Source organism: Neodiprion pinetum, chromosome 3, assembly GCF_021155775.2.
Source record: "Neodiprion pinetum isolate iyNeoPine1 chromosome 3, iyNeoPine1.2, whole genome shotgun sequence".
In the NCBI taxonomy this organism is placed as follows: domain Eukaryota; kingdom Metazoa; phylum Arthropoda; class Insecta; order Hymenoptera; family Diprionidae; genus Neodiprion; species Neodiprion pinetum.
The window spans coordinates 29,890,076-29,903,801 of NC_060234.1; the positions used below are offsets into that span (position 1 = coordinate 29,890,076).

General features: G+C 38.9%; 1 protein-coding gene across 1 annotated transcript; it reads left to right on the top strand.

Annotated features, from left to right (window-relative positions):
* Window positions 1-768: 768 nt before the first annotated feature.
* On the top strand, window positions 769-11,010 carry VGlut (Vesicular glutamate transporter). The gene is made up of 9 exons (XM_046618730.2): window positions 769-842; window positions 3,532-3,663; window positions 3,837-4,060; window positions 4,582-4,892; window positions 4,983-5,157; window positions 5,252-5,544; window positions 5,628-6,008; window positions 6,105-6,314; window positions 6,425-11,010. Exons 2-9 carry the CDS (start codon window positions 3,590-3,592, stop codon window positions 6,674-6,676), a joined length of 1,920 nt encoding a protein of 639 aa, XP_046474686.1. The 5' UTR covers window positions 769-842; window positions 3,532-3,589; the 3' UTR covers window positions 6,677-11,010.
* The last annotated feature ends 2,716 nt before the right edge of the window (window positions 11,011-13,726 follow it).

Genomic DNA, 13,726 nt, shown 5'->3' on the forward strand with positions numbered 1-13,726 from the left:
TATTTTTGAAATATCGCAAGTACCGAGTGCAAAATACACAAAGAATCTTAAATTGCATATCGTCATGCATGAATGGCACAGAAATAAACGAAATTATATTTTTAGAAATCACAGCAAAACTGTCACACGTTTACCGCGTCAGCAAACGTTAAATTATGCCAGGATCCTTCGCCTTCCCATTTCGCTGACACCGTACTCGAATGCTCCCTTAATGTTAGGGGAAAAGTCAGTGCTTGACGATAAAGACTGCATTTGATGGTTCGCCCGCTGAAGAGGTCAGTTTGAATCGATGCCGGGATCAAAACCGCTGCAAAAGGCGGCCAACCGTCTGCAACCGAACTGCGCGTGAACGAGGTCGAAACCTTTTCATACCCCTCTTGATGCCGGATCGAGGGAAGTGATTACCAAGTTCACCGAGTCATTCTTATTCAGCGGATCATGACAACCGTTAAGATATCCGGCAGATTTCAAAGTTCGTTAAAACGGCCTGCAGCAAGCGGTTGGAAATTGATCGGAAATCGGTTATGTTTTCCCTGCAAACAGTGCGGCCGCATCAAGCGTAACGCACTTTGATGCGATAACTCCGTTTGATTATTACTTTATCATTACCATTGTTATTATTCGGAATAAAATCAGTGCCCCGCCTTCCACCCGCCGATTGGCCGGCTATATCGATGCGTCGCGGCTCCGGGCGAATACGCGTACAAGGGATGCGCGGGCGCTTCGTGCCCGACGGCGCTCGCCGTCCCGACGCCCACGACCCGTCGACGACGGTTCTTCGTCGCGTGCCCCGCGGTTTCGAACCCACTACCGCCCGTTACGATATCTGGACATAATTATTGGTGAGTTCTGTTGTTTTTTTTTTGTCTTTTTGTTGAGATAGTTCACTCACATGTCACCAGTGCGTGTCGAATAATGTTTTTGTGATTTGTTTTTTTTTTTACTTTTGTTTAATTTTCTTATTGTGGGTGGTACCGAGCTAAAATACCCCTATGATATAAGGTGGTCTCCATTTACTTAATTTAAAATAGTGGTGAAATTTTTTTCAATTCTCTTTGTCGATCAGTTTTTATGGTTAAAGTTTACCCCGATCTTTTAATATATTTTCCAATTTGCATCCTTTCCCAGAAAAAAGTGACTCCTATGAAAACGCTCTTGCTTCGTTGAATCGATATAAATTTAGTTTGTAAATTGGTGTTATCCTCAGGTATGTGACTGAATTTTAGTGATAAGAATGGAACGACAATCGGTCAAATGTTACATCGTTGCGTTATACACATTTTTCTTTTGTCTGAAGAATTATGGTCGTGAGTAAAGAATTTTTCATTAGATACTATCTGATGTGCAAGGTTCCTGTGCATAAGCACCTGGGCTATAACTCTTATTTTCTCACCTTCGTTTACACAAGAAGTTCGCTTCGAATCATAGAAGTGTGCATTTTCTAGCTAATTTCCTCAATTGAACTCTTGGAGACGCGGAATGCAAGGTTCAGGATTTTGTTGAAAGTAGGAAAGTAAAACGCGTGTGAACTAGTTCTGGGTATTTGTTAAGATTAGAATATATAATGTTTCGAATTCTTCGCATTTACTAACAGGATTCATGTCTACTGTAATGATAGGTCATGTCAAACTTCGTTTTCATACCGTTCTGCGAAGTAAAACGCTCCGCCATTTTGCACGGGAATGAATAAGTGGCTGGTAAAGAGGCAAAGCACGTCGAAGGTTCAAGATTTCCGATGTAACTCCGCGATCGAATTTTTATCTTAGCTTCCATAGCGGCTTTCTCAACGTTTTTGTTTTATAAAAAAAAAAAAACAGAGAAATTACACACGCTATAATAGAAGTTTAATTAGGGGTTCGATTAAAAAACATCACACCGGACACCTAATATTCCAATTATCGACTTAAGAAACGAGGATAAGAACGGATACGGAATGGCAGTGGCAACGGACGATCTAATCTCTTAATGCACGGGACTTCCGGTTGGGCATTGTTCGGAGTCCATTAGCTCGGTTCACCCTCGGTGCCATCAGATCGGTTAAAATCGCCGTCCCCTACGCCGACTCGACGCACGTGCCAAGCATTTTGTGCCATTTCGCTGACACGTGTGTCCCTGCGATAATAGCACAGCTAACATCATGGCAAGCATTGTTCAGCGACATGAATCATTTCTTTTCCAAAAAAGAGGCTCAGCAGAGAAAAGAACGAAAAAGGGAGAAGCAAAACTGATTCAGGTTAACGTCGGCTTGAAGCAAGGCGTCGAAAATCATTTCGTATAAAATTTTCGCAAAAGTTAGCGTGGTTACGTGAGATTTAACTGCGCGAAAAAGCAAGAATGAATAAATATGTGAAAACGGTGAGAAGATAATCGATTGAATTCAGTGCACGAATATCATTTTTTCATTTTGGTCAGGCAATTGAACGACCAAGGTGGTCTAGCGGAGCTTTTAGCCTCCCCCGAAGCTCTCCGTTGTCTTCACGTAGTTTTCTACCCTCCGAAGATCTTCCCTAGAGAGTTCGCGGATTAAGGATGGAGAGGCTGCCACTCCAAATAAACACCCTTAAACCCCCTCGTTCTCGTCCTAGTCCTCACCCTCGGCCTCGTGCCGTCTTTCTCGCAGCGATAGTCTATCTACACGGTGGTTCACACAGTTTACTTTAAGCTAGTAGCTGTTCCTGGTCTTGGATCCAATGGATGTAACTCATAACTGGAACCATGACAAATAGTTATATTACCACCCTCGCATAGTTTTAGGCACAAACACCCGAACGTAGTCCTACGAAATTTTGCCTAAGCTCAATAAATCCGATGAAAATCAGTAACTCACTTTTCCTATTCTCTGTGGTCGAATGTGAATCGCAATGTCGAGAGTAGATGAATAGATAAATGATGTAGGAGCGCGCTTTCATCGCGTTGAAAGCTTGTGGTACTGTCACTCCGAAGTGTAGAAATTATTTTGAATTTGTAGTGTCGATTGTCACGGTGTCGACGGCTGAATTATCTTCACATAGAGTAATTAGCTTTACATGGAGTAACACCAGTTTCACATACACGCGATGCACACAGATGCACGTTTTTCTTCCGCCACCCCGTGTGTGAGCATTCTCAATCTCGCGCAGGCCGGAGATATTGGAAAATGCAGGAATAGCGCTTTTGCCCGTCTTTGAGACACGCGTTGCTGCTTATATCACTCCATTTCCTCTGTTATTACCGGAGGATTTGACAGCTCTGACGTTATTGCGTCGGAGAAAAATGCGACCATTTATGATCGGCCTTGTTGTATAATATTTTCGGTAATGATGGTGCGAAGTTAAAAATAAATAAAACATTGTGATCGAAGCAGAACCGAAGTGTTGGAAAACGGACTTGCAATAATAATTATCGAAAGTTTACATTTTTCCATCCCCAACAATAGTTCGACTATTTTCGAACAAGTGCTTCTCAAAATAGTTAAAAAATGATGTCACCGAGATTCTTTATTTGGAGAATCAATTTTGTGATTACATGTTTTCTCGTTACTGTGAATTTCAGGGGCTGCAAGGTAATAACACAATCATCACGGCAATAAGGCAACCCCAATAATTGCAAAATGTCCAGATTCGCGTCTGTGGGTTTTGAGGCCTTCGGTTCAATGAAGTCGAAAGCCTCACAGAAATTTTCTGGGTAAGTTGATTCTCGTTTTTACGCATGCAACCAAAAGCTGCTAGAAATTGATAAAAAAAGATCGTGATTAATCCCAAATGCGACAAATTCCACCGTGTACAGTGATACTCTTGACAACGAATGGGGTGGACTCGAAAATCCAATTCTGACCACTTGTTACGCAATATTTTCAGACTAAGGCGGAGCAATACTGGTTACGAAGAATTCGAAATGCCCCCAAACAGAGAGAGCAAAGATAATCTGGGGTTCGAGGACGAACGTGGCTACAACCTGAACGCGTCGTTCGATTCATTGCCGGAACCGGAACGACCGCCTCTCCGTCATATCGACACTTATTGTATGCCGGAGTGTCCCTGCCTCTCGAAGAGGTACACCATAGCAGTGTTGGCCTGCATGGGTAATTATTACAAGTGGAAAATAAGGGTGGTTTGATTTTTATCGAAGTGAAATCCGCTTAGCTGATGCGCGTAATGAGGAGCTAAGAACGAGAGCCAAAGTCTCTGCCAGACAATGTTTAACAAGTCGTAATTCCGACACCCTACCCGGCAACTCTGAAATTCGTCAATGGAGAGCAAACGTTAGCGTTTTAGTAATCTTTTAAGCCTCCGTTTTTCCCTCCTCTCCAAAACCCTTGGGGGACATCCGTCGGGCTTTTGTACGTATTTTTCCCTATATAGTACACAATTTTTATACCTTCATTCCAATGCGAAGTGTTAGAATTATTATTATCTCATGTATTCTACCGATCGCGGACAAAAATCAATTGCCCGCCCTAGGTGAACCATCACACCGATGAAATTCTGGTGGTTGTCAAATCTTGTCGAACCATTAGTCGTATAATATTTTTCGGCGAACGGATTTCGTCGGGTAAATCTGCAGTTCCCGTTGAATCTCGAAATTGATCGCGGCTCCTTTCAGGTTTCATAATCTCATTCGGCATGAGATGTAACATGGGTATGGCCAAACTGACAATGAAGAATGCGACCGAGTCCGGGAGCGTGAAATTCAACTGGACGATCGCAACGGAGAGTGCACTAGACTCTTCTTTTTTCTGGGGGTACCTTGTGACTCAGGTGCCAGGAGGTTTCCTGGCCTCTCTTTACCCCGCCAACAGAATATTCGGAATGGCAATTGCGACTTCATCGTTCCTCAATTTGCTCGTACCCGGGGCTCTGACGGTCCACCCTGTCGTGGACATGATAGTCCAGATTTGCAAGGGCTTGGTCGAGGTTAGAAACTGGGCTGAACGATTTTCAGCCTTACAAGTTGACTCGGTGTTACCCCTCAGCGTTATTGATTTCTGATTTTTTTTTTCACAGGGTGTTACGTACCCAGCTTGTCACGGTATATGGAAATACTGGGCTCCACCTCTCGAAAGATCGCGGCTGGCCACTCTGGCCTTCTGCGGATCCTACGCAGCTGTGGTAATCGGAATGCCTTTGTCCGGATATTTGACGCAATGGTTCGGCTGGACGGCCTCCTTTTATTTCTACGGTAAGACGGGCGAAACAATTTTACAATCCAAGCCTTGATTCGGTCGACCATCGAGCGTAGAATCAGTTGACGGATGTTTCGCAATTTATCGCAGGTGTCTTCGGGCTGATTTGGTACTGTTTCTGGCTCTGGCTCAGTTTTGAGAAACCCGCTAAGCACCCCTGCATCTCAGCTCGAGAATTGCGTTACATCGAGGACTCCCTGGGGCAAGGTCAAGTTCAAATCGCGATGCCCACGTTCGCCACGACACCCTGGCGAAAATTCTTCACCTCGATGCCAGTCTACGCAATTATTGTGGCAAATTTCTGCAGATCATGGAACTTCTATCTGCTGGTCTTGTTCCAGGCTCGATTCATGCACGAGGCCTTCAATATGCCCCTCGTGGAGGTAAGATTCACACCGCAGGAGCACTCACCTGCGTTCAATTAAAAATATTTGCACATTCGACGAACGATGTTTCCAACCCTCAGACCGGACTGATCGGAGCTCTTCCTCACCTGCTTATGACGACGATCGTCCCTTGCGGTGGTCTGCTGGCCGATCATTTGCGAAAACGTGGAATTCTCTCGACGACAAATGTGCGAAAGGTGTTCAACTGCGGTGGTTTCGGAATGGAGGCTGTCTTCTTCTTGGTCGTGGCCAAGGCTACGATTTCCGGGAACGGTACCGCGGCCACGGTTGCTCTCACCATCGGCGTGGCTTGCAGCGGATTCGCCATATCCGGTTTCAACGTGAACCACCTGGACATCGCGCCCCGGTACGCCAGTATCTTGATGGGAATGTCAAATGGCATCGGCACAATCGCTGGTCTTCTGGTTCCCTTCTTCGTCGAGAACATCACGAAAAATAAGGTGATAACGAATCCGCCAGTGTCCTGAGACTCCTTTCCTTCCATTATTTGACGTCACGGGTATGATTAATGTCAAGTCATTTACGCTCTTACTCAGGATCGCGAGAGCTGGAGAAACGTCTTCATAATCGCCGCCTGCGTTCACTTCGTCGGCGTTACTTTCTACGCGATATTTTGTTCCGGCGAACTTCAGCCGTGGGCCGATCCTACCATCGAGGAACAGAACAGCTGGAATCCCCTGGACGATTTGAGCAAGGGCAAACCGCCATTGCCTCCACCGCCGAAGCCACCGCAACCGGAGTTCGTTGTAAGTCTTGCCTAGAGCACTAACCACAAATCAGTCGTCGTTAGTTATCGGATGGTTTCGATCATTCCAATCGAAACTGATTCGCAATTTCTTTTCCGTGCGTTTGTCAGAAGCAACCTTCGCTCAACGGTGGAGACTGGAACAATTACGATCAACCGGCAGAAAATCACCTTTACCCGCAGCTCGATAAGCGAAATCAGAACGGCAACGCGGTCGCGAGTTATGGGTCAACGGTAACGAACGTAAACAACCCGTTTCACTCGTCGAATCCGTTCGCCAGTGACGTCAGCGCGTCTCTGGTTCAGCCGCCTGCAGTGGATGATCACACGCATGATGTGATGGGCGGACAACAGTGGAATTAATGTACAGCAGGTCAGATTTACGCCGGATTGGGTGAGTAACTGAAACGTAGGTTGTGAGAGCGGAGAAGAATATAATCCAATGGGAGGAGTCAGAGTCTTGATCACAGTCGGAGCCACTTACGTTTAACTTGTAGCGAGGAAGATTCTTCTTCTTAGTCGCGATCAATAAGCACATTGTCTTTTCTTCCACGCAATTTTTTTTTCCCTAAAATGAGATAAGAACGGCGAATTGATGATTAATAATTTGAAAAATATGACCGTATTCGTATCAATATTTAGCCCCGATAAATGATTAGTACTCTGTTCTCCGTGCTCATTGGTAAGAATGGCATTTGGGATGAGCGTCGCGTCGCATATGATCAAACACGAAACACCGAATATAAAGATTAGCACAATATTTAGAAACATAGCAATAAAAGAACTTCGAAGGACACGAGTTATGGTTCAGAGAAAAGCACCGCCACGGCCATTCGTAGAAGAAAAGTACAAATCGAGCTGAGGACAAAACGAAACAGAAAAAAAGAAGATGAATAAAATAATATAAATAATATTATGCGTAAAGAATTTAAATACCTCAATGGATAAATGGAACAAAGCAAAAGACAAAGAAAAAAAAACAAGTTTACAAACAATTGAGAGTATCCCGATGAAGCTAGCTAAAGTATTTGGGAAAAATGTAAGTTTATAAGACCGGAAGTATAGACATGACATATAAGATAAAAATGAATCTTTAGAATAAATAAGATAAGGTTACAAAACGAAACGTAGATATGCTGTAGGTATGAAATGTGACGAAATAAGATATACAAATTACATGAAAGTATAAGAAAGAAAGTGAAACATCTTGAAAGTATTAGATTTTAAGATACAAATTGTTTGAAAGTGATTGAAAATATCATAAACTGTAAATCAAGTATAATATTGATTCCAGTGTAATGCGTACTTATAATAGGATGTGATTGCAAACTTTGGCAAACCAATCGCAATACGTAATGATACATAAACTACGCAAAAGAGGTCTCGAGCGGTCGATGAAATTTAAAAATATATGTATTACGTCTCGCTGCTCGACACGAACGAAAGTCTATAGTCAATTTATGCGAGCCATTTTTAAGTAATTAAACAATATTATAAATATATTCGCCAATCGCTCGTCTTATATAAGCAGTATTAAATACGATTTAGTAATATCATATAGCAATTTAATTTTTGCTTAACAATTTATGGGGATTATACAAGTTTGAGAGATTTTGAAACTGTGTTCGAAGACGCATTCGGAGAAAGTATAATTCAAAGATGCGTGCAACTTCGGAAACAACAATAAGTTGCGAAATCCGACACTACTTTGAAAAAACATTTTCACCCTCGGTCGTTGAAATTTTTGAAAGATCATGCTCTTTTTTTACACAGGCATCGAGCCAACTAGAAGTTTGAACGAATTTCGATTGGATTATCGTGCATCGAAATATCATTGCAATAAGGTTCGAGATAAGTTTCAGCACACGACACTGTACAATCCCCTTAAGATTAAAACGGACAATATCTGAATGTCTTATTGCATTCGACTCGGGAGATATGCGAGATAATAAGTAAAGGCAGAATAAATAAGATTGATTGAAATAATCACGACAATAAATGTAACGTGAAGATATATTTGGCAATTGCAATATTTTAGTAAATATTGATCAAAGTAGGTATGTATGAATTAACTTCTGAATTGAATTTCGACGCGCATATACAAGCATACATATATATGTGTGCATAAAATCAGACGTGAAAATGAAAGTATTATTGTGACATAATTATATTTATAATCAATTAATTTGTACAAAGAATAATATTGTAATATGACATTATTATAGTTTAACTGCAGTTATATAGCTGACAATAATACGTATAACGTGAGATGTAGTTTGTTAGATTTTGTTATTTAATTTTGTTATATATTGTTGTGGAATTGACAATACTATACTGTAATGATTAATTGATACGCATACACACAGAAAGTAGTGACTGGCCTAAGATAATTCCTGGCTTGGTGAATCCAAAGATTAATTATTATATATCTTACTTATACATTATATATATAATATAGATATTATATAAGATAAGTTATTGATGCTGTTCGAACAATAATATTCGTGTACTTGTATAACTTGAATAATAATTTACGACAATAAATAATGCAAGATGTACTAAGGCGGAGAGGGAATGTTATAAACCTTGAGACCACGCATTCAGTGAATTTAAGGAAGTATGTAGTGTAAGTGTAAAATCGAAGTGCCGACTCTTTTAGTACATCTTGTAGTGTTCAATTATTATTAGCTTTGTAGTATAAGTTTTTCGTGAGAGTCTGCTGTGTTTGAATTACTTATTATATATCAAGAAAGAATATTAGTAATTGATTAATTAATTAACTAATTAATTAATTAGTTACTCACTCAACTCGAGACGCAATTGAAACTTTACATTTCAAAATGAAACCCGAAAAGAAACCCTAAGAGTTATATCACTTGTCTTGTATGTCTGTGTACAATTATTGATAAACCCTTCGGCGCTGGGAAGCAATACCATTTGAAGGCGGTCGGTCTATTTCATAAGTATTAGGTATATATGTACACACAATTCAATACGATAAGAAAAACTGAAAGAACTGTGAAACATTTCCCTGAACAATACGCTGGAACAGTGAAACGCAACGAAACGCACGTATTCTGATTGTGAGCTCAGAATGAAGACAATAGAGAGTAAAGTAGACAGTCTACGGACGAATTTTTCAACTGATAAGGAATAATTAGAACGTTGAATTTTTGATACGTATATGCTTTGTGCCGATATATTTTCCTTGCCGACGCAGCATTTTCAACGCGAAATTTTTCAACTGCCCACGCATTAGTCAGATCTTTTTTTTTTCATCAATCGATCAATAATTAGGGAGAAAATTATGGTGTTACTTGAATTATTGAGAATTTTCAAGTTCGTGCGTAATGAAGTTTACATTTTTTCTCATGTCAGCTGAAATTTGTCTTTGGCATGGGTTGATTGTACTCCGTCTGCGGAAAGAGATTAATGGTGTCGGCACAAATTTGAGGTAGATGTCTCCTCAAGCGATATTTTTTCTACAAATCTAAGGGTTTATGCAGCCGTCGTGAATGAGTAAAAATATATATGTAAATGAAAGTATATTATACTATACAGACAGATAAATTGAACGGAATAATTCTATTTAGCGATAAACGATATCTTCTATAAGCGTTAAACTTTAAATTTAATTGAGTATTGATGTTATATACTTGAACCAAAAAAAAAAAAGGAAAAGAAAAAAATCACGCGCTATCGTTTCCTCGTAATTGATATAAATAGTGGAAGTGTTAGTCCTGTTTTGAGTCGTTCAAAAATAGTAAATAGTGTTAAAATTATAAAAGTCGTTGTTACAAATATTTATATACCATTTACGAAATCTCAAGCATTCACTCGAACAGTAATACACGACAGTCTCGCTGAGATATAGAAATTCTAATAAAACCTGCACTGACACTCTACTCTTTACTAACTGGCATAAAATTTAGAACTTGAGACTGATTCTAGAATCAAGTGTTATTGTACCTACATGGTATTGGATATTCTTCGTTATTTTAATATTCGTTGGTATATTTAGATTTAGGAGTATTTTCCGTTCTCCAATGGCTAATTGTTATACCCTTGATAAATGGTTATTTCTGAGTTACAATATCGATTTTTGATATAGAGGTGAAAGCGTATAAGTAGAAACTGTTCGTTAGTAGCCAGCTATCGGTTAATAATTTAAATTGGTCATTTGCATCGCGGATATGAACGTTGGCATCTTTTTGGGATTTTCTAATTAATGTTGTCCAAAGAAACGGATTGCATTTGCGATCCAACTGATAAATTTTCTATTTATCTGATGGCTTGGAGCATTGATATTGGAGCTGAAATATTTCTATACTTAATTTGTGATTTTTTATTTTCTCCAAACCTTTGCAAAAGGAATATTAAAGCGTCCACCATTTGTACGAACAAAATTATCTCTTCCAGAATGAGAAATAATAATGACTATAAACATTGAAAGTAAAAGAATATTGCTATATATATGTATAAATAAATATGGTATATATTCTACGATCAGTTTCACGTATGATAATATATTATTCTATGATATTATTGAATTATATACATATATGTAGATGTGGTTATTTGTATAATATTTTTGAATGTATTAATAATGACGAATGTATTATACATTTGAATTCAAGCAAATGCATTATACAATATAATAATAATAATTATATATATATATATATATATATAATTATTATTATTGTATATTTACGAAAATGTATCAATTACTATATCGACAATAACGAATTGTAACAAACAATTGAAAGTAATATGTTACGAAGACAATAAAAATAGCAGACGTTGGAAATTACTACAAATTCTTGTTCGGGCTCAGTTTTTAATTAGTAGATTACGGTGTCTGGATCAGTATACTTGAGAAATAAAATACAGAAAAAGGATCCTTGTTAAAGGAGCTGATTCACGCGATATTTTTAATACAGTAAAGCAGCTTTCAAAAAGTAAATTCATCAATTTTTAGTAAAAATGATTGACAACTCATCTGACGGCGGTTCAATGTTATAGTACTTCGATTTTTCGATAAGGAATACTCAGACGTTTTAAACTATAACTTGTATGTTATGAATCAGCAATTAATAAATAAAAACTACAATGCTAGTCGATTCTTTTAAAACTGAGCTTGTACATGTATCAATGTTATGTATATCTATACATATAAACACACATTATAAAAAGCTTTTATTAGCTTCTCACTAGGTAAAAGGGTTATGAAAATTAATGTATATTATCGGTGACTGAACTAGGTTGATCGAACCTTACGTTTTCATGAAGGGTTTAGTTACCTAGCACCGCTTTTCAATCGCAGCATTAAAATTGGATAATTGACGCACGTATACTCAATGGGAGTATAACATAAAGATATTTTGCCCTGATTTGCTCTCCCAGTAACGAGTTATTCCTTTCATTCTGTAGTACCGGAGAACCGGAAGTGAAAGATAATACGGACTTCGATATTTAATGCTGGGTATGAAAAGAGTGTTTGTACAATGTTTAATAGGCCCACATCACCCGTGACGCAATAAGTTTATTAATATAAATGTTTTTGCTGAAAGAGATTTCACGCTGTAGTGAAGAAAGTTTTACCAGTAATATGTATAACGAAATGCTAATACATGGAAAGCATTGATTGAGGTGCCAGGCGCCCAGCTGACAATATATTTCCAGGTAGCATCGGAAATTAATAGTCCCAAAGGGACCTCGCAATATATCATGTGTAGTTTTGCTGAATTCGACGACAATTTTCGAATCGAAATTATTACGTTAAGAGGATCCTGTTGTCGGTTCTTAACGTATTCAATTTTGTCTTATATCAGAGACTATGCATCGCAATGGGAACAGAACATAAGAATCGAATTCTGCATGTAGTTCCGAACAAAAACATACCAATACATTTTAATTTTGCGCAGTTTTGCAATTTATTTTTTCATGTCGTTTCCTTATTTTTGCTTAAAACCAAAATGTATCGGTGTGTTTTTTACTCAAAATCGGATGTAGAATAGAAAGTGATATGCCCTTTTTTGCATTACGATGCATAGTCTCTGACAATAGTGAATATAGAAGACATTTAACGCAGTCGGTAAGAACTGCCTGCAGCGTCCCCTCAAAGACTTGAAACTTGTCGTTTGAATTCATCGTGGCCTGGTAAAACCAGACTTGAAATACAATATACGCCCAAATAATATCATAGGGATGATCAAATTAGACATAATATCTGGCAGTTTAGTGTCAATGTTGTCTTATAGCGATGTTACCTGGTTTGTTAATATTTATTATCTATTATTATTATGTAAAATATGTATGTATATTATATAACTTGGATGTATTGTAATAATACAAAATTACTGACGACTATTGACAATAAAGTGTAAGCCAATCTTTTAAAAAACACCTCAATTTTGACTCGTTATCATCCGCGGACAATTTCTCTCCGTTCGGAGTACAGATCGATTTATGCGTGAAAGCTGAGTATCACCGTCGTTAAATTATCCGTATTCATTTCCGACCAGAATTCAGCAATCGAGAAACATTGAGAGAAACAAGTTTTCAACACATTCAAATCAACATCACTTTCGGGAACTTAATACCGAATTTTAAACAAAACGCACGATGTAAACGTTTTTTCGGCGTTTATTCAGACATCGTGTTCATCCCCATGCAGTATTTAATAGGTCCTCTCGATTGTGAGGAGATTTCAGGAGATGCGCGTCGATCACTTCGACAGAGACAGACGATGAATTAATAACACGGACGCTTTTATACGCAACGTCCAGTTTGAATTACCTGCTCATATAACGCAAATCGACGATGCAAGTTCTATGCAATTATTACTCCGATCTGGCACAGGGACGAGACAGAGGAATGCCGTGTATTTACTAGAGGACATCGGAAATGTGGGTGTAAAAAAAAATGAGAAAAAAAAATTAACACGTACAGATCACCTTGTCTGACACAGTAAAATCGACAGCTTATGTTTTCTCTTTATTTTGTATTAGTTGGAGTACTTACAATTAGCGGGGATCGATCTCCTCTGATCAGGATAAATTGAAACGAAAAATTGGCAAATCACCGACCGGAGATAATATTTCATTGTACATCATGCTGAAATCGCGCGTGGATAAGATCGGAGAAAACAGGCGAAACAGATCGCATGATTTAAATGAATGATCAGCCGAACGCTATTCGATTGTTGCGTTGCGTGAGTTGATAAGCGCATAATTAACGTCTAATAGTAAGTTCCACCAAGTGGGTCAAGGATTTCACTGTAGACTAGTCTTGGTTTTGTCCTGTCCACTTGCAATCCAATTGCTGTTACATCGGTACGGTTACTTAATCAGACACGAGTAAGGATTTCGTTCGAGTAAAGTGAAATAAGACGATCTTCTCATCGTCAAC